This window comes from Cuculus canorus, chromosome 5 (genome assembly GCF_017976375.1).
Source record: "Cuculus canorus isolate bCucCan1 chromosome 5, bCucCan1.pri, whole genome shotgun sequence".
NCBI lineage: Eukaryota > Metazoa > Chordata > Aves > Cuculiformes > Cuculidae > Cuculus > Cuculus canorus.
Window position 1 is genome coordinate 32536936 of NC_071405.1, and position 21894 is coordinate 32558829.

Here is a 21894-nt window from a genome sequence, read left to right on the forward strand (position 1 = left end):
ATCAGTTTTAGCAGGATCAGAAAATATAATATTAACAAAGAATGTTTCTGTAGGTCCCTCATCAATACTTGCCAGTTACAAGCATCATCTTCTAATAAAATATCTCATGCATACTCTGCATTAAAAACTGCATTAATAAAAAGGAGAAAGGAAACACAGTCAGATAAAAGTGAGCTCAGTATATTTTCAAGTTATCTGAACAGAAGAAAAATGCAAATCAGGCACTTGTCACTGCTATTATTCTACAAAAATGTTGATGGCTTTCCCAAATTGATTTATAGTTATGACATTCTAAACACATACGCACCTGAATTCAGCTACATTTTTTACAGCAAAAATTGTATTTCATGTGAGTTTATGCAGTAAAAATAAGCTGTAATCAGTACTTTTTCTCATTGCTTAATAAAATTTTATTAGTCATATCTGAGCTTTTTTCTGTATAAAACACAAGTTCTGGAAGTTCTTCTCCACTTACAGACACAAGTATTAAAAAAAAACGTTCCAAACATCAATAGGCGAGTGCAATGATATTCAGTCGGAGTTAATCCTCAGACATCCAAATCCATGAATAAAAATTCATCAGTTTTAAATACACTGAGCCTATTAAACAAGAACAAAAGCATATGCACAAAAGAGCTTTTAATATATTTCAAAGCCCACAAGAGCCATAGTCTCATTAAAATTATAAATTACACAAACATGGAATAAAGATTCAAACTGCAGTGCAGCTAAGCAGATTACAGAAAACCCCGCGTTCCATATGATAACACACCATGGCCCTCCCAGATGGGGGCTTGGAACAAAAAGGCCATCACTGCAGCTAGGGAAAACCTCCTTGTGATCTCTGGTTTCTGTTCAGCAGATGACAGCCAAATAATATGTTGATTATTCTGTTTGTGCTGCTAAGCTTGTAAGATGGAATAAAAGCGATATGATCTATTGTGAACCCAATGCTAATGTGTTGCTCCACTCATAAATAATACACTGAATTTATTCCGAAACTATCTTTTTATCTGAGTTCCAGGTTTTAAATGCATGAACTAAAATAAAAAGCCAGCATAAACTATTATTTAATGTGATGGTTTAAAGTAAAAGATACAGCTGACACAATACTAAGTGAGAAAACTGACTACTTAGTGAAGCAAATAAGTAGAGGTGCCTTCCTCCAAATTAGCAAATGATTATATGCTGAGGTGTAACATACCTGCAAGACACTGAGCACACTCCGGCCCCACAGGCTGCATTCTCATCGATACCAAACAGACTACCAAAAGTGCCTATATGGCTTATTTTACCACAGATAATCACCCCAAATCCAAATTTCAAATGAGGACACAAGTACTTGTAAAATGGAAAACAACTACCAAACTTGGATAACTTCACTAATATCACGTTTCTCTGACTGAATTGCTTTCTTAAAAACTGTTTAAGTTTTTAATAAGTAATCAGATTTAATTTCATCTGAAGTTTACTAGTGTGGCTTGCCCTTTCTTTCATAACACACTGCCTTTTTAAAAGGCAAAACAGTGACTGGTCACATAGCTCCTTTTACAAATATTGCATACATGCTGAGAAGACTGATGATCTCCCTACAATTTAATGTTTGTGAATTTTAGGTCTTTTATGCCAGAAATGTTAAAAATTCTATTAAAAAAAAAAACCCTGCGGCTTTGCAATAGCATGAGAACATAAAGATCAAATGCTGCTTCACACTTCTTAGACCAATGGAAGCACAGCTGATAAAGAGAAATGGTGGAAACATGTAGCTCCAGGAGCGTGCAACAACTTTCTCAGAAACACAAAAATGTACTTAAAGGAAGCTCAATTACCTTTCTTCCTTTGCTAAGGACACAGAGACAGCTCTAATTCACAGAAATAATGAAAATATGGAAACTGAAGAGATATTAGAATCAAGAATCTAAGTCTGAAGAGTAAAAATTCAAATAAATTACTTCCGCCAGAATGAGTCCCCCACCGCAATGAAATAACACATAAACATTATTTTCATATAAAACCAAAACAGGACCTTGAAACAATTTGTGAAGCTAACGTTTACACTAGCAACCACAACCTTAAGTCTGTCCCATTTGCAATACGGTAATGTAAATTATTCTGCAGTTACCAGTTACAGCATCCTTATTTCTATGACTCTGATCATATTTCGGTTTCCCTCAGTTTGTCTCAGTTTCTACAGCATTGATTTATTTTTATTCATCTTACAGACGTAATCTCATGCAAAATAGCACCTGGGGAAAAAAATGGTCACAGCCATGCAACTCAAGCACCCTCTTATGAAATACTTATATTCCTACAACCAAACCTTTCTCATATTCTTACAAAACTCAGCAAATAAGGTTTCAACAACACAACACTTTTCCAGCCACTGTCACAGCACTAATATCTAAGCTAGTAAAAGTTAGCTCGCATCAACAGAAACTTCAACGCATTACTGAGTAGATAATAACTTGGCTTGAGTAGATAGCAACTTGAGAATCACAAAGGTTATTCTCAAACACTGAAACACAAGAGAGCCAGCCTGCTTAGGTAGCCAGCTTGCTTACGTAGCCCTGCTCCTAGGCACATGGTCCTGACATGGGATTTCAGCAAATACAGCAGTGTTGGCATGGAACTGGCAGCCTCAGTACAGGAGATGGAAAAACCTGAGCCCACTGAGATTAAAAATAATTAAAGTTTGCTAAAATACAGCTTGACTACAAAAAAAAAAAAAAAAAAGGCAGATAGCCAGTGTTTTCTGCTTTTTTCCATCACAGTATTATTCCAAATTTGGAACAATGTAAGTTTTCTTAAGTAGCCAGTAGTGGATCTGGCTTTTTATATTTAAGGTGAGTTTTACCTAACTTTGTAATTCACAATGAAAAATCGAAGTTTTACTTCTTGCCTGCCTGAAGTCCAAAATGCCTCTTTTCTTCATCTACTTATCAATGACCTAATTAGTTTATCATTCTAAACAAGGTCTTACAACAGTCACGTCTTTTGAAAAGCAAGCAAGACTTCTTACTTTGTGCTCAGAAAAGATATACATGCACAGCTCTACAGAATTATTTATAGCAGCACATCTTGGTTCATCCGCTAGTTTGTGTGGTCACAGTGCTGTGAAACTAGATGGAAATCCACTGAATATTCCTATGAGTCTGTACAATCTTGTCTTGAGTGAAACCCGAGGGCTGCACACTTTTGTGGAGCTGCTGACCAACATCATCACTTGGGAAACCAAAACTAGTGTCACCCTGAGCTGGATCAGTAACTGTATCGCTGTTGACAGTGCTTTAGAAATTACATCTGGCTGCTTTTAACAAACCTGTATGAATTTCAGTTCAACCACTGCTCCTTGGCCTGTCTCTATCAGACATGCAAAGATTGAGTAGTTTATAAATCTAAGACAGAATGGGCAATAAGAGGGGCAAACCCGCCTGTTAGAGGATACTGTCTGAAGCATCTACAGAAGCTACAATGATCAGAATACATTGTTTGCCAGGACGCTGGAAAGCTGAGGTTACAAGTCTGTGGGACTCACCAAGTTACACCCTTACATGTAAGCACATTGGCAGAAATTCCCAACTTTGCAGTCATTGAGGTTTTGAGATCTATTCTCAGTTAACTGTCAGTCCATCATTCAGAGGAGGAACTTTCTGAACCTCGCCTAGCACATGTCAGCACTTCAACAGAAGCCAGAGCCAGTTAAAAGCTAACTGGAAAAAATGTCAGCAATACAGACTCTACACATCAAAAGTTACCTGTAAGCATAAGTATAGTTAATAAGCCGTCGTTTATATAAGAGGGGAGGTCAATCAGGTGGGTGTGTGCAATTAGAAATTACAACCCAGATCTTCTTTAATTTTAAATTCAGAAACTACTGCCACAGTACTTCTTGAAACATCACTGTTTGGGTTTGGCTGACATTAGAAGAGAGAGAATATTCTCCACTATGAAAACTCCTTAAAAACTTACTTCAGCAAGCAGAACTTTCAAAGAATTCTGAAGGTGCTGGGTTAAATCTTTTCCAGCCATGAGGAGGCCTCAAGAGCTTTGCCCAAGCATTTCACAGGTTTCAGGTCTCACAATACTGCAGAGATGATGGTCCAAAGAGGAAAAATAAAAAAGAACACCTTTTATAAAAAAACACAACACAGGCGAGGGGCAGACATTGCTGGTCTTCCAGCACCTGCTGATATTGTAAATTAGTAATAGAAATAACATGGTTATCTGTAATAATGTCTTTTTAATACCAGCACATGAGGAAAAAATGCTACAGCAACTACAAGTTAATTTCAATATGTATCATTTCACAGATATTCAGTGAATCTCAGGCTCTAAAAGCACACATAATACAAGCTATTTTTTACTTTTGCATAAACTGCACTAATATAAATCATATTTAAAAAGTCACAGCTATTAACCTTTCCTTTCCATAAATCATAATGACCTATGTTATTTACTTGGCTTTAGAAATGCCCGTTTAATGAAATATGTGCAATCAGATACAATTGGAAGGCAAAAATGAAGACTCAAAATATCAAAGCATTTAAATATGTTTTTCCATTTGAAACACAAAGTTTACTCTTCATCTCTTCCACTAACACGGTGAAGTGACAAACTTTTGTTCTTTGAAGGCAGACGTTTGTATTCATGGGAGATGGACTCCCATGTGTTAAGCATCTGAAAAGACTAGAATCAATCCGTCTTAATTTTTAGTTTTCAATCCTGAAGTAAGCTTTACATGGACATGGAACCCAGTATGGAAAACATTACAGAATATCAAAAGCCGTAACACAAATACTCCTCCATTTCTAGTTGTCAGGTTGTGGGGTTTTCCCATTGGCTTTTAGTTCTGTCTATCTTATAAGTATTTTTAAATTAGTGTGATTATTTAAGAATTTTTTTAATTCATCTTTTTATGGTAAACAGAAGAAAAACAATCTCTATTAAATACATCACTAATCTTACTGAGAAAGTACATTCAACTCAGTTCATTTTCAATATTACTGTTCTTCAAGTTTCAGTACTATTACAGTGTACATTTTTATCATCTGAATTAAAGAAACATTAAATAACTTTATGATTTAGTAAACCGCGGTCTTCAGAACATACCACTTTAACTTACACCTCCTAACTTACTTAATTCTATTTTAAAAGAGCTGTTTAAATTTGACATCGGTTTAAATTTTTTATCACTGTTATTCAGTACACCCACGGGAATGCACTTCGATAACATCCAGAAGCTTTCTGATGAATATCATATCATACTTCACACACTATCATTTATTTGGTATGTCTTAAACCCTCCCACTAATCCTCGCGTTTTCAGAGACTGAGTGGATAAGCAGTCTTTAAGCTTTCTCATACTGAAAAAAACCCAGGTCTTTTGGTGTCAGAACTTCCAGGATTAAACATTCTTTCCAGTTGTTGGCTCATGGCCTGAAGATCCTGCACTTTTAGACTTATTCCATTATAGCTAGTTCAAAGATCAGGAAAATGAAGCCATCTTCTTTGCAGCCATAATCCAAGACCCATGCTGTTAGATACTTAAGAACATCTCAAAAGCAAACTACCTTGTTTCAGTGCCCAGCAGGCACCCGGCAGGGTGCTGGATCACATGACTGCGAGCCCTACCTAGTCAGGTGACTCAGCGGTTAATCTAATTTGGTGACTAGAAAAGTTTAATCAGTACAGTCTAATGCCATCACATTCCAGAACTGATGAGAGAAGCAGCTTGGCGATGTAACAGCAAACACTAACAAGATTATCAATGGGAACTGCCACTAGGATGTAGTTTTCTATTTCTCTATGCCATACACAAAACCAATAGAAAAATATCACTGAAAACTGATCAGAGTTTGAAACAAAATGCACTCATGTTTTATTCCAAACTAGACAGCATTTCGCTTATTGCCACAGAAGGGCAAGAGCATATGCTGAATCTTATAAGACAATTAAAACATAGCAAAAACATTAATTTGAAATCAAGGAAAACAACATGTACATCAATAACATCATCTTGTTGAGAAACACTGCTCAAACAATACAGCCTCAGCTTCCATTCACTGAACATCCAAAGAGTTTACATCTGCAACCCATGTAGGCTGCATGCAGTAAACAAAGAAAAGTGGCAACTGCCACGACAGGCGTGCTTCCTCCCATCAAAGACAAAATATCTAAAGCACACTTTAAAAAGTGCTGCTGGTTTTGGGGACAGTAGGATTTCACCAAGTCTGTAGGCCATAGCCTGTGAAGAAAAATGACAAACGTTCTTGCAGATTAAATTCCAAGCATACCTTTTTCCAAATGTTTTGACTGCTCTTTCACTCATTGTATTCCCTCCATTTTTTCCTTAGGAATTCTCACCCAAAATCCTCTTAATCCACCTCAGAATCTGCATTTGGCATAGGCAAGTAGCTGAATTGGATCAACAAGTTTACAAGCAATGGAAAATGGAGAGCTTGATTTCTTCATACCAGAGCTAGGATTTACAGTTAAAGTTGACATAAACATTTGATCAGGACTACATGATAACATGCAAGCAGTGAGAAAGAAGAGTCAGTTATCCTACAGGTTAAGACATTCCAATCTAGACACAAAGGTTTAACATGCTCCATTTTACAATGAGCCATGCTCAGTTTCCATAGTGCACCTGACAAGAAATAACTTGCCAAGATATTTCCTGATCACTTGCAATTGTCTCCACATTTCTCTACACTTCAACTCCACCTCTACAGCAGAAATAATAGGATTTATCTACCTTCCAATGTGTATTTAAGGATGAGGGGGGTTATATAGTAATACCCAGAGTTACAGTCCCTGCAGTTTTGCCTTCTGATCTCTGAGAGACCTGCAAGTGGGATCTTTCATAACCGCTGAAAATTCATCTTTTGGAATGTGCACATGTGAACATAGCAAACTTTTAGTATCAAAGAGCTATTATTGTTCCTGAAAATGAAACGCTATTGACTTAAAAATAAAGAAAATTCCATGGAAGCACTTTCTTCTCTATTTGAAACAAGACGCAAGTAAAGTGAGATGCTGCAAGAGGGGTTTTCACAAGTACATATTGTTACAACTTGTAAAATTTTATTCTATTAAAGAGTTACAATGTTTTAAACAAAAATTTTAAAAATAGCTTATTTACACCTGCTTTCTACATCAGTAGGATTTTAGCCGTACCCATCATCTTAAAATGTGACAGAGGAAAAAATGAACATCACAAACATAACTACCACAGCACTTTACAGTTTAGTTCTTATATAAAAACTATTTCTACTTCTCCATACTTCCTGTAATATCTGAAACGGTCTCTCCTGTTTTAAGATACAATGTAAGTTTCTCTGTATTTTAGATGATGTGAACTCACAAAATTTATAACAAAAATATCACTTTATTTAAAAATTCATAAAATTCTGAAATAGCTGCAAGGTTCACAGGGTGAGGTGAATTAACAGTTCACAGTCACCAACAGGTGGAAGGTTGCATTGCCTCCTCCCTGCTGTGAATATGTGCCCTTTTCCTTATTGCATCAACATTGCATCAATGTAACACAAAATTAACCTGTTGAGAAAGTCAATAAATAGTTCCAAGTCAGATCATTGAGCTGCATCAGTTCAAGACAGGATCTGACAAGCACGAGGATTTGTTGGACTGAATCGCTGGAAGCAGGGGAAGAAAAGGAAACAAGACTTCCTCTTCTAGCAATACCGGCTATTAGATCAGCTGCACAGACATTGAGATTTCCAGTAAACTTGCACTTCACACAAGAAGTTCTAAAAATGGTAGGATCACAGCACAAGTATTCTCAATTGCAAGATGCTTTCAGAATCCAGGCTCCAAAATGAAAGAAAAAAAAATAATAATAATTATTTAGCCTCCAATTTTAATTGCCCAGGAAGGAAATGAGATAAGAAAAAGAAAAAAATAAGTATAAACCTACATCTTGGAGAAATATCAGTAAGAAGTGGACAAACAAAAGTGGAGGCTCAGACCTGGGTATATATTTACAGTTACTGTGTGAAGTTAATACAACCTGTATTAGTATGCTTTATTTAAAAAACAACCAAGGAAATACTTCATGTTACTGAAGTAACAGAATCGTACTGCCTGGAACAGGGGCCAGGGGACATCACTGAGATGAAAACCACATAGAATATAATTTTACTCTTTTTCTAATGGGAAAATAGTGACTTGTGAAAGACAACCTCTTTGCATTACAAGCGCTCTATAAAGTTCTCTATAGAGATGTTGTATTTTTTAAGTGGTACACACATCTGCAAATTCTCGGGTATGAAATATTTCAGTATCTAGACTTTGGAATGATAGTACAGTGACAAATGGAAGAGATGGTGTGATGCTTTCAAAATGGGTTTTGCAGCCTCCTCGGTTATACAGAACTTATACCACAGGATCCCACTGACAATAACTGATTCCTGAACTCTTAAAATCAAAAAGTATAATTCACAGTTCATTTATTTTGTTAAAGTATTTCCTCTCCCAGAGAGTCACAAACCAGTCAGATCCTACAGAAATAACACTTAATAGCCATATCAATTTCTTGCCATGTTTTTAAGTGTGTCCTTTGATTATTTTTTCCTCTAAAGACAAATACTTCTAACCTCCACTGCACAATAATCTACAATTAAAGTTAAATCATTGCTATTCAATATTTTGGTTTGTCATTAAGACAACCTTTTGATATTTACGATAAAGACCTAATCAGTCCACTCCTTAACATATAAAGAAGCTTGGCAGGCAGTAAAATAAATGTAATTGCATCAGATAGGAAGACCTAATACTGAAACTTCACACTCCTGAGCTTGAATTTGATGTGAAGGCAAAACTTCCAAGTTCAATACTGTTAACACATTGTTGCTCTTGTTGTTCAGATCTAATTTTTTTTTCTCCTCAGTTAAAACTGGGACAGGATCAATGACCACACGTGTCCAAAAAGCATGATTTATAACAATAACAAAAATAATTCATTGAAATGAAAGATGGAGAGGGGGGAATTATAACATTAGAGCCTCATCAGTATGCCCTGCTATGTACGAGTGTCTCCAGGTAGCTTTTGATGTATCTGAAATACCAACAGATTAAAAACAAATACACAAGTTCTCGTGACAGTGGCTCTTCTATGTGCTCATAGGGATCCCTCCTAAATCCAGAGTACTGTAAAGTGCTGTTTTACAAAGCAGCCATACCATACGTTTTTATCAAGACAAAAAACACTTTAATTTCTTTGTATGTATCAGGAACAGAAAAGGAAACACTAAATTCAGATATCCACCAGTTTTTACATACACTCAGTTTAGGGCGGGTGGTTGCTGCCATGTTCAAGGCCACTGGCTGATCACAGAATCACAGAACAGTTTGGGTTGGAAAGGACCTTAACAAACATCCAGTTCCACCCCTGTGCCAAGGGCACGAACACCTCCCACCAAACCAGGCTGCCCAAGGCCCCATCCAACCTGGCCTTGAACATCTCCAGGGATGGGGCAGCCACAGCTTCTTTGGGCAACCTGGGCCGGTGCCTCCCCACCCTCATTGTGAAGAAATTCCTCCTTATGCCTAGTCTAAATCTGCCCCTCTCTGGTTTATACCCACTGCCCCACATCTTATCACTACAAGCCTTTGTAAACAGCCCCTCCCCAGCTTTCTTGTAGCCCCTTCAGGTACTGGAAGGATGTCCATAAATTCCTAATAAAAAGTAAAGGACACCCCAATCTTCCAAAACATGCAAAATAACTTTCTATATTATTAGTAACTGATTCATCCATAAACACTAATGAAGCACATAAGTTTCACTCAAAGCCACTTTTTCTGCTATAGCCCTTGACTAATGGCACAGTCCAGAACCATCCTATTGGTGGGAGATCTTCCTTCCAAGGGAGAGACCTTAAATCAAAGATTTATTACAGATGTGCAGTTATTTCCAAACCAGAGAGCGACTCCCAAGCACACTGACAGACCTTGTTACAGGATTACATAAATACTGTTAGGAAAAAAGGATGGTTTACAAACACTTTTTCCTTCCAGGCAGACACAGTGAAGCTCTTGGCGAGTCACCCCAGGCCAGCATCTCCCTTCTCATCGCACTCTGCTTCAACCCTTACTGACCTCCTGTGCACCCCAGACCCCCGAGAGCAGAAACTGGGTTCCCGAGTCACCGGTACCACACTACCTGCCGGGCCAACTCAGGCCCAGGACCCCTGCACCCCCAGCCAAATCTTTGGGCCCCCCGGAACCCCTCATGTCCACCTGGAATCCCAGGATCCCCAGACCCCAGCCCAGCCCCGGCTGGGACCCCCAGACACCCTCAGTCCCAGCCAAAGCTCCGGGAACCCCTGCCCCTCTCCACCTCAGCCCGGTCAATGCTCCCAGTCTCCCCTGTCCTCCACGCCCGGCCCGGACTCCCAAACCCCCTTCATACCGGCCAGAGCTTTACGAACCCCGGACCCCATCCTAGCCCCAGCCGGAGCTCCGGGATTACAGGAACCGCACCCCCCCAGCCCTGGTCGGGATTCCAAGATTCACCCCTTAGCCCCAGCCGGGATTCCAGGACCCCCTGCCCCAGCCAGAGCTCCGGGTTTCCCGGACCCCTTCCCAGCCCTGCCCAAAACTCAGGGATTCCAGGAAGCCCCAAGACCCTGCCAGAGCTCCGGGACCCCCGCTCCCCCCATCCCAGCCCCAGCCGGGACCACCGGACACCAGCCCAGCCCCGGCCAAAGCTCCAAGACCCTGCGCTCAGCCCAGATCCGGATGGAGCTCCAGGATTGCAGGACGCCCCACTCCCGGCCGGAGCTCCGGGAACTCCGGACCTCATCCCATCCCCAGTCAGAGCTCCGGGATTCCACAACTCCCCCAAGATCCGCCGGAGCTCCCGGACCGCAGCCCATCCCCGGCCAGGATTCCAGAACCCTCGGACCAGCCCCAGCCAAAGCTCCGGGGTTCCAGGATCTCATCCCAGCCCCATTCGGAGCTTCGGGACCCCAGGAACCTCCACCCCCCGCCGAGACCCCCAGACCCCATCCCAGCCTCATCTAGATCACCAGGAACCCCAGAACCTATCCCAGCCCCGGCCAAAGCTCCGGGACCCCTGAGACCCCATCCCAGGCTTGGCCGGGATTCCAGAACACCCCCAGCCCCGGCCAAAGCCCCAAGACCCCGCACTCTCCCCACCCTCGGCCGGAGCCCCAGGACCCCCGGACCGTCCCAGTCCCGACTGCAGCTCCACGATTCCAGTACCCCACCGGCCCCAGCCAGAGCTCGGGGATTCCAGGAACCACCCCGAGACCCCACTAGAGTCCCAGGAACCCTAGACCCCCTCCCCCCCAGCCCCAGCTCCGGGACTCCAGGATCCCATCCCAGGCCCAGCCAAGATTCCAGGACACCCCTCAAGACCCCGCCGGAGCTCCAGGACTCCCAAAACCCACAGTCGGAGCTCTGGGACTCCCGGACCCGCCCCAGCCCCAGCCGGAGCTCCGGGATTCCAAGACCCCATTCAGCCCCGGCCGGAGCTCCGGGACCCCCGCGTCCCACAGACACCGGCTGGGATTCCAGGCCCCCCTCAGCCCCGGGAGCTCCATGCCCCCCGTACCCCCGCCGCCACCGTCCCCAGCGCTCACCTCCGCTCTCACACCACTCTCCCCGCCCCCCCAGCGCGGGACGTGCGAACATCGCGTCTCCCTATTGGCCCACGCGCTCCCCGCGTCGCTCTCCCATTAGCGGGGCGAAAGGCTCGACTCCTTCCCAGCGTCCCCTCGCCCCCGCGATGGCCACCAGCTTCCAGCGGAAGGCTGCGGCTGGCGGGCGCCTGGCCGCGCTGCCGGGCACTCGGCCGTCCCCGCGCCACGGGCAGCTGCTGCTTTCCTGCGGGCTCCCCGCGCTGGACTCGGTGCTAGGTGCGTGGGGAGCGACCTGCCAGTGCCTGAGGGGCTGCCGCACAGCTGGGGAGGGGTTGCCGATAAAGGCTTGTGGTGATACGACTAGGGGCGATGGGTGTAAACTGGAGAGGGGCAGAGACACTAGACATAAAGAGGAATTTCTTCGCTACGAGGGTGGTGAGGCGCTGGCACGGGTTGCCAAGAGCTTCACTGTGTCTGCCCGGAAGCAAAAAGTGTTTGTAAACCGTCCTTTTTTCCTAACGGTTTTAATGTAATCCTGTAACAAGGTCTGTCAGTGTGCTTGGGAGTCGCTCTCTGGTTTGGAAATAGCTGCACATCTGTAATAAATCTGGGCTTAAGGTCTCTCCCTTGGAAGGAAGATCTCCCACCAATAGGATGGTTCTGGACTGTGCCATTAGTCAAGGGCTATAGCAAAAATAGTTGCTTTGAGTGTAACTTATGTGCTTCACTAGTATTTATGGATGAATCAGTTACTAATAATACAGAAAGTTATTTTGCATGTTTTGGAAGATTGGGGTGTCCTTTACTTTTTATTAGCTATTTATGGACATCCTTCCAGTACCCGAAGGGGCTACAAGAAAGCTGGGGAGGGGCTGTTTACAAAGGCTTGTAGTGATAAGATGTGGGGCAGTGGGTATAAACCAGAGAGGGGCAGATTTAGACTAGGCATAAGGAGGAATTTCTTCACAATGAGGGTGGGGAGGCACCGGCCCAGGTTGCCCAAAGAAGCTGTGGCTGCCCCATCCCTGGAGATGTTCAAGGCCAGGTTGGATGGGGCCTTGGGCAGCCTGGTTTGGTGGGAGGTGTTCGTGCCCTTGGCACAGGGGTGGAACTGGATGTTTGTTAAGGTCCTTTCCAACCCAAACTGTTCTGTGATTCTGTGATCAGCCAGTGGCCTTGAACATGGCAGCAACCACCCGCCTTAAACTGAGTGTATGTAAAAACTGGTGGATATCTGAATTTAGTGTTTCCTTTTCTGTTCCTGATACATACAAAGAAATTAAAGTGTTTTTTGTCTTGATAAAAACGTATGGTATGGCTGCTTTGTAAAACAGCACTTTTCAGTACTCTGAATTTAGGAGCAATCCCTAATGAGCACATAGAAGAGCCACTATCACGAGAACTTGTGTATTTGTTTTTAATCTGTTGGTATTTCAGATACATCAAAAAAAAAATTAGATCTGAACAGCAAGAGCAACAATGTGTTAACAGTATTGAACTTGGAAGTTTTGCCTTCACATCAAATTCAAGCTCAGGAGTGTGAAGTTTCAGTATTAGGTCTTCCTACCTGGTGCAATTACATTTATTTTACTTCCTGCCAAGCTTCTTTATATGTTAAGGAGTTTCCCTGCCCATGGCAGGGGGTTTGGGACTGGATGATCTTCAAAGTCCCTTCTAACCCAAGCTATTTACCTCCCCTAACCTGCAGCGACTCCCGCAGGATTTTCCTCCCTCCCTGCATTCCCAGGATAGGGGGAAGAAAAGAGGCAAAACAGGATCTGTTTCCCACCTACCAAAAGTGATATCTTTGCAGCCTGAAGGACCGTTGACCTTCATGGCTTGTTTAAATCCATTTAATAAAATCATAGAATGGTTTGGGTTGGAAGGGACTCTGAAGGTCTTCTGGTCCTGAGCAGGGACATCTTCAACTCAACCACGTTGCTCAAAGCCTCATCCAACCTGGCCTTGAATGGGGAAGGCGCTTGTTGGCAATGGGGTGTAGAGGATGATCAGTCTCCTTCCATAACTTTCTGGAGTGGGAAGTGACTCTAAATTTACTTTGCTGTCATATTTCAAGGGTCTGTAGTTTTTGGGTTTGAATAACATGATTGCTGAATTAATTTATGGCTGAATGTGGTGTAGTTCTGATTCTTAAAAAGCCAGGGAGGGACTTTTTACAGGGCCATGGAGTGATAGGACGAGGGGGGATGGCTTTAAATAGGAAGGGGGAAGATTAGGAAGAAATTCTTCACAAGGAGGGTGATGAGGCACTGGCACAGGTTGCCCAAAGAAGTCATGGATGCCCTCTCCCTGGAAGTGTTCAAGGCCAGTTATAGTTGTGCAAACCTATATATAGTTATATAGGTCGGCTGGGGTATTGATCAGCTCGGTCCAGTGGGAGGTGTCCTGGGACTGGATGATCTTTAAGGTCCCTTCCAACCCAAACCATTTGATGGTTAGGTGTGACAGGTTTTAGGATTTGTTTGACCATAAAGCTGGACTCTCAGTGTGTCTTTTCTGTGTCGCTCACCACTGGACATTGTCATAAATGCCCCGTTTGGATAAGTGACACTGATGTGATGCTGTTCTTGCTATCTGTGTGTTTCCTTTTGCATTCTCTCAGTGCCAAGATGCTAGATACTTCTTTGCTCAGATCCATTGTGACTATTGGTGTATTGTCATCTGTGGCATGAACTAGCAACATTTGCTTGGATTTGAGCAACCTGATCTAGTGGAAAGTGTCCCTGCCCATGGCAGGGGGGCATGGAACTGGATGATCCTTAAGGTCCTTTCCAACCCAAATCATTCTGTGGTTCTATAACTGGGAACTAATTCATTTCACAGCTATAAACAGCAAGTTTTATCTGTATGCAGCAGGGCTGCGTGATCCTTCTACTAACTACTGATACAGTTGCAGTACATCTTCAGTGTATATAGATGGACCTACATTTATGTGAGGAAGGCTTGGCTTTAGCTTTGTTCATCGCTTCCTGCAGGACTACATGGAATATAGGAATATACCACTTTTCTTTCTAAGGATATTCTATGTGAGTAATGATAATGTAAAAGTTGTATCCACTTTATAAAGAAGTTTTTGCAGCCTATGTATCTTAAGAAGAATCCCAGCTTCTATATCTTTGTCTGTCTGTCTGGTAGGGAACACTTGCACGTTCATCAGAGATTGGCATCCTTGTGGAGAAAGCTCTTCCTCCTTGAGAGAGAATTTCATTAAGTGAGTGTAATTTGGGAAACCCTTTGATTGCACAATTACAAGATTTGTATTGAATATTCCAGTTCTTCATATTTCCTTTTATAAACAGTGGCTTTTGCACAGCGTGGATCAGAAGATGTATATAGTTCCCCTGGTGGCAATCACCTAAATGTCCAGCTTCTTGCTAACAGAATTAGTGGTTTGTTATGGAAACTGGGAGCACTTCTTCCAGTAAGCCCAGGATCCATTCCAAAGTACCTTTTCTTTATCTTTTAAATGTTCAGCAATTTCCTGACTTTAACAAGTTTTACGCTTGAACATCAAGAAGGTTCTTCAACCATAGGAATAGCAGCTTTTGAAAATACTTCTAAAATATTGGTTTCGGTTGTGTCATCTTTGAAGAACTGGAAGACTATCCATTCCTATGTTAAGTCCTTGGTAACCTCCTAGCTCTTATGTCACTGATTTCTGGAGGCTAGGTGGGTAGGCCTGGAAAGACTCTTGCCAAACATGCTGTGCTATCATAAAATTCCCATTGATACCAGGTATTAGACATTTTTGTACAGACCACTGAGCTAGGTGGACATGTACAGAATCCTTATTTTGGGAGACTGAGGAGGGAAGGACCTTAGAAATTCATCTACTGCAACCTTAAATCAGGCTCAGCACTGATTTCAGAGTTGGTTGTTCAGGGCTTAGTCTAGTTCAGTCTCAGAAATCTGCAGTGGCAGAGATTTCACAATAGACAAACCAGTCCAGTGCTTAGTTATCTTTGTAGGTATTTTTTTTTATCTTGTATCCACTTGGAACTTTTCCTGTTTCAATTTATGCCTATTGTTTCTTGCCTTCCCGCTGTGCACCTTATCAAAGAGATCAACTGTCTTCTCAGTAGCTTCTCTTAGATACTGATGGGCTGCTATTAACTCTTCCTCTCTTCTCCAGGTTAAACAAGCCCAGTGCCTTCAGCCACTCCTCTTGGGTCATTTGCCTCATCTCAGCTCTCCTCTGTTTGACTCACTTAAGTTTACTTCTTTTTTGTATTCAAGGGCCCAAAGCTGGAGATTGTATTCCAGATGTGATCTAGTGAGTGCTGAGTAAAGGACAGTAGTCACATCCCTTGACCAACTGGCTGAGTTTCTGTTGATGCAGCCCATTGTGCTGGTGACTGTAGAAGTATTGTACTTGGTCTCCTTCATGTCCTTCTTGTGTGTGTGGAAATGCTTCGTAAAGGCTTTGCAGAATGGTTTTTATGTGTTTCTTAAGGAGAGCTATTATATTTTTTCTTTCACCTTGCCCACTAGCAGTTAAATAGTTGACTGTAAAAAGTATTTAATTTTATTGTCACCAGGGACTGAGGACAAACCTGTTTGCGTAAATTACCAATAGAAGTTACTATAAAATGTTTTAGTCTGGTATTTTTCATAGACAGACATATTTTTTAATGGTCACTAGGCATGGTCTTCTTGTTCTGACACTTGGCGTGTGGATTTGACTTTGCCTTGTCTGGAGGTGGCAACCCTGATATGGTGTTATTTGCCAGACATGAAGGTATAGCTTATGAATAACTGCGAGTAAGGGAAAGCACAGTATTATCCCACAGATTTCACTAGAAACTTTTGAAGAGCGGAAGAGGCAGAGGATACTTGGAGGAATTTCTTTTATCAGCTACTGGCTGATTTGTTACAGTATTGTTGATAGCCAGCTCTTCCTTATAAATGCATTTCTTTTCAAAAATAAGTCGTAGATATGTGCTGGATTTCAATTCCACTTTACCATTAAGGTCCTTATTGCATCTCCAGGCTTTATATTCAAGTTTACTTTCAAGGTTTGTAGACCATATACGCCTCATTTGTGCCAAAGCAGCTATCTGTAATGAGCTGTAGCAGGCTGTACCTATTGTGTCATACTACCATCACATGCTTGGTATTAAATGGTTTCTTTCAAGCTGCTTGAAAAAGGTGACAGATATGCTTTGAAAACAATTGGGACACTTCTCAAGTTGCAAAGCTGGTTGTGTTTCTGTCCTTAAGGTCTTACATCTCACTGCTGTACATAGCAATGCAGAAAGTTTCCAGTCTTACTTAGTCGTTTACATGGAGTACTGCCTTAGATACTGGCAGAGAAAAATAAAAGTAGCCAAATAAGAAAGAATTACAAGTTCACAGCAGTTTTCTTAGGGAACTGGGAGTTTTTACCTCTTCCTTTTGATTCTATCAGTGTTCCTGCTACTTTTTCCTGTTGTCTGTTTTTTGCTTAATTTACTATTATTGTTGCTCATTGTAATATGTGTATTTAGCCATGGTGACTGCAATAGTTTTACATTCCATCTAATAGAATACATTTGATAATGTAAAGTGAATCCTCTGACCCAAGTTTGCCTTTAGCAACCAAGTTATGTGCACATATATTACGATTCTGGCTTGTAGAAACAGGTGGTACAATTGATGATCTGAAAATACAGCTTGTGAGAATTTTTTCTACGCTGACATACTGATCGACAAATTCCTTCTTGTGCAAGCAGTTTAAAAGCAGAAGGCACTCTTTCTGTGGTGGCTACAAGTGAGATTTTTATAATTGAGTTTTTAAGTTCTTGAGGTAATGCGTTATTTATGGCTGTTTCGATATCTTTCCTATGTCCAGCTATGATTTTGTAAAATCTTGTTATTTGTTGCTATTTTTTTCTATGTACTTTATAGAACATGTGTTGGTCTTAAACAACTGTTGTTAGTTACCCATGTGTTCTATCTCCCTGAGCAATTGAATGAGGTGAATATTGGAAGCATACTTTGTATCAGCCATCACTATGTTTTCCGATTATGGTCTTATTTTCTCCTTTCATTCATAGTCCATCTTTTGGGTTCATTTGCATTTATCTCTGGAACAAATAAAATGAAACAAATATTGGTGGATTAGAACTTGGTGATTTCATGAGTGATTCTTACTTTCTGATAAACAGTATTTATAGTTGGGGTTTTTGTAAATACCTAGGAAATGCTCGATTACTTAATAAGCTTACCATATTGAGGTGTTTGTACATCTTGACTCAGGAGCACAGCTTAATGTGATGTGCTGAACTACAGCTATGAAATCAGTAGCTGACCAAACATTTGCACTGCGATGTACCGCTAGAATTCTGGTACATCATGACATCATAACTAAGTGATACTGTTGTCATTTCAATTCAGGTGTTGTTATGCAACAGTGTGAGCATTTTTTGGTCTATGGGAGAGAAAGTTGCTCTTTCTGTTCCTTCTGGTTATGTGTTAACATTACAGGTGCCACAGATATTCGTAGTCCCACTAGCAGAGCTAAAGATCAGTAAGTTGATCCAGTCCCTATTGGAATCAATTTCAACTGAAGTTTAATGAGCTCTTAAATTGATAGACTGAATTATTATCCTGTTCACAAGAGTCCATCTATGTAGTCTGGCATTGACTTCTTTTATTAAGAACTTTGGGTATTGTGCTGATTCAGTTTGCTCCTAAATTGCTTCTAAAACAGTAGGTAATTGCAGGAGACGTGCTACAGTTTCCTTACTGCACAGCACTGCACCAGGCTAGTTACATATGGCCACCAGAACGCTTCCAAGAATTTTGAGCTTTCCTGTCACAGTCTTATGTGATTGTACTACAAAATATTTGTAGTCTGATTTTGAGTTATTCCATTATTTTCAGTCTTGGAATTCAGATTATAGAACAGATTACTCTTCACCTGAAATAAAATATGAACTACTCTTTACTGTCTGTGTTAAAATTCCTTCTTGTGACAACTATTTAAACTGACTTTATGTAATAATGCTTGCTGTCTCTTTAAGGAGGAAATAAAGCAGTCAGAATGGGAGTTCATAGATAATTTTTTTCCAATCCTCCACACTGTTGAGAACAATGGGATAAGAATCCATGTATTAAAACGTTTTCAGAGCATTCTGTGTATTATTCATTCAGTCGTTTGTTATCAGAACATAAGCATTGATTGTAATTGTTTAAGCAAAAAGAGAAAAGAAAAATAATAGCAGCAATGTATAAATCTGTCAAAATTTATTTTTAATTTTGAACAAATATTTTAATCAGCTGCATTCATAGAGTTGTTTTTATGTCCAAGACATACTGTAAAAGGCTTTAATACTGGATTTTTTTTCAGATGCAGGTTATGATGTTTATGATCTGTCAGTGTGGGTTTCATTGGGTGGAATCTTACATGCCTTATTGTCATGTCTGTTTTCAATAATAAGATGAAAACCAGTGGAGCCAGAGTCTTGCCTGATTGACCTGGCTGTGAATTTCCTAGCCTCTTAGTAGTTCGCTTTACATGCATGCTTCTTGGTACAAAGGACCTTCACGTTGTAGTGATTAACACAGACTTAGTTTGGAGAGTGTTTACTCACTCGATTCATCGAAGTAAATATTTGCTGGCTTAGGCCATACATCACTATTGCAGTACTTGAGCATAGTTGCGTAGAGCTCTGCAGGATCTTTTTACCACAATGATGATAGTACAGTATCTTGTGAAAGTAATTGTAACGTGTAATATATAATTACATGTAATGTATAATTATTTCATAATAGAGAATTGTAGGAAGTATTGCAAAGGTAATTAAAATGTTGTTCACTTTTATATTTTTAAATTCCCTGTTATCACCTTTCTTTGACTTATAAACTAAGAAAACTTAATTGTTCTCTAACATAGTATTAATATGTACTCTTACTTTGTTCTTCATTTTGTTTTGTTTCCAGGTGGAGGCGTAGCTGTTGGAACCCTTCTTCTTATTGGTTAGTATAGAATATATAGATACTTTAAATCATATTCTGCTATATGTTGCTGGTTTCAATGTATTTATCAAATAACTGGTCTTTTCATCATTTTTTAAACTCAGACTTTAAGAAGTATAACTCTCAGGCCCCTTCGCTTTGGATAGCCTTCAGAGTAGCCTGTTGTCTATTTCAAGAATTACTGGAGGTGGTTCAAAAACTTCTAGACAGGCTGAGCTTCCAAGAAAAACACTGTCAAATGCTGTTTGAAAGCAGAGTATTTAGTAAATTTTAGGACTTTTTAGGAAAATTTTCAAAGATTTTTTTAAACTTTCTTTTTTTAAACTTGGCTTTCTTGGGATATGAAATGCAGAATCTTTTAGTCTTTTGATTGCTGGAATCAACTAGGATAAAGCTGATGTAAGCCTGCTTTCTGTCAGGATGTGGATGAGGCACACTGAGACATTTCATAGATTGCAACAGAATTCCCTTTGCAGACTACCTTGAAGCTCTCTGTGTGGACTGTACTGTGTCTCTGTTGCAGCTGAGATGCCCAGCTTTCCTTTTCTGTTTAAAGTGTAGCAAAGGGTAAGAGGACTATTGTATACACACGTCTTGTCTTAATATTCCCATGGTATGTACTGGACCTTAGAGACAGGAAACACTTCCCAGCTCCTTCAGTTTAAGCATGGCAGCCAAAACCACCATTGTGAGGGAAGACTAACTTCCAACAGGTTAGTCTTGTAAGTGCTTACAAGTTTCAGCATGGAAGTAAAGATGATCATTGTTGCAGAAGAGAAATATACCATATTTCTGCAGAAGAGAAATATACCGAAAGATACCATCTGATTTGTCAAATCCATTAACTTGGGGCTCTAAGAATACAACACTACTTCTAAATTATGTAAGGGCTGAATGATGATAGAAATGTGGGATTTTTCCTATCTTAAATGTTTATCAAATTAAGATCCATTAGTCTTACGAGAAACTTTCAAGCTTGTTATATTCCTAGCAAAAACAACTGATATTACAGGGAGAAAATGAAAAGGTATTAGAGAAGCACCTGTAGTTTTGTGGAAAACATCTCTATTTGTAATCTCAGTTCACATCTTAAATAGTAAAACAATTTAAATACTACTTTTTGATACCAAGTTGCTGGAGCAGAAAACTAGGAACCGAGGGACAACAGATCTAGCTCTTAGCATTCCAGTCATTGCAGTTTCCCTGAACTACTGGAGTCTTCAAAGTTGTACGATTGTTTTTCTCCCACTGAATAAGAGGTAAAGTACCTCAATTTCCTTATTTGTAGGAGTGGTGACAATGTATATCATATTGCAAAGCTATTTGAGATACAGCAAGCAATGTCTGAGTGCCTGCATATTAAGTGCAAAGAAAAACCTACATTAAAGCCTTAAAAATAAATTTATTATTATAAGTTAAATTGATTACAAGAAGGCAACTGTCAATAGATTTGAAATTGGTTAGTAAAATCTGGAAGATAAAAGTAAACAAGGTGCTATTAAAGATTAAAATGCCAGTTTCTCATTGCAGAAGACAGAAAGTGTACTAAGCCACCGTATTGGCTAAATACCAAGCTTTTGAATGCCTTACAGATTGTTAAGAATCAGTGCAAAATTGTGAAATGAATGTGTACAGACAAAATCTGAAAGCCTCAAGTACAGAGTAAGATAAAACTAGCAAGAATTATCAAGGGTAATACAGATTTTTCTTAAGTACTTTGATAGTTAAGAGAAGCCCAAGAGAAGGGCTAGCCAGTCACTTGTCTAAGTGGAAAAGGCAGTCATAATTGATATTGAGAAAAGAGAAAATTGTAAAATATTTTGTATTTATCTTTACCAAGACAGAGTGCTGAAATCTCATGAGTAGCATAATTGGGAACAGTGACTAGATTTCAGGCTTGCCTAGGGAAAAAGCAGAGTGGTATATGCATAGGTGATTCATGTGGTTTCAAATACATTCTGCTTCCACAGTGTTTTAAGAGCTCACTGATGAAGTGTTAGAACTGTTAGTTTATGAGAATTGGTAGAGGACAGTGAAGGAAAGAAGAAACTGGAAGATTAGAAAATACAAATACATTTTCTGCTCTTGAATGCAGTTGGAGGAGTTGCTGAATTGCAGACCTTGAACTATAGCTCAGAAGAAAACAAAGATAGTAAGTAGCAGCTGGTGTGTTGAATAATGTTTCTGTCTGAGTTAATGAACTTGTGGATAAATGGTAAGCAGGACATGCCTTTTATCTGCACTTTACTAGTGCTTCTGACACTATTTCAAACAGCATCCATGTAGT

The 21894-nt window shown here is 40.5% G+C and overlaps 3 protein-coding genes across 9 annotated transcripts in view; 1 reads left to right on the forward strand and 2 right to left on the reverse strand.

The window, feature by feature from the left end:
- Nucleotides 1-11722, reverse strand: part of IMMP1L (inner mitochondrial membrane peptidase subunit 1) — a 54782-nt gene extending 43060 nt beyond the window's left edge. Inside the window, exons 1-2 of one of the 7 annotated variants that reach the window (XM_054066855.1) lie at nucleotides 11628-11659; nucleotides 3970-4084 (exon numbers count right to left, since the gene is read on the reverse strand). The gene's annotated coding sequence lies outside the window, so the exon portion shown is untranslated. Of the gene's footprint in view, nucleotides 1-3969; nucleotides 10347-11627 lie in introns of those variants that run through there. The other 6 variants (XM_054066851.1, XM_054066854.1, XM_054066858.1 and 3 more) reach the window with 6 other exon arrangements.
- LOC128852247 (spidroin-1-like) lies at nucleotides 10837-11679 on the reverse strand. Its single transcript, XM_054067169.1, has one exon. The coding sequence runs from the start codon at nucleotides 11677-11679 to the stop codon at nucleotides 10837-10839; it is 843 nt and encodes a 280-aa protein (XP_053923144.1).
- A 13-nt stretch (nucleotides 11723-11735) lies between the features above and the next one.
- ELP4 (elongator acetyltransferase complex subunit 4) overlaps nucleotides 11736-21894 on the forward strand; it is a 150637-nt gene continuing 140478 nt past the window's right edge. Inside the window, exons 1-2 of the mRNA XM_054066876.1 lie at nucleotides 11736-11903; nucleotides 19572-19607. Coding sequence (XP_053922851.1) covers nucleotides 11774-11903; nucleotides 19572-19607 — 166 coding nt within the window. The 5' untranslated portion in view covers nucleotides 11736-11773. The remainder of the gene's footprint in view (nucleotides 11904-19571; nucleotides 19608-21894) is intronic.

Bases quoted from the DNA above. Each gene is read 5' to 3' on its own strand.
- LOC128852247 (XM_054067169.1), bottom strand. From the start codon at position 11,679: ATGTTCGCACGTCCCGCGCTGGGGGGGCGGGGAGAGTGGTGTGAGAGC.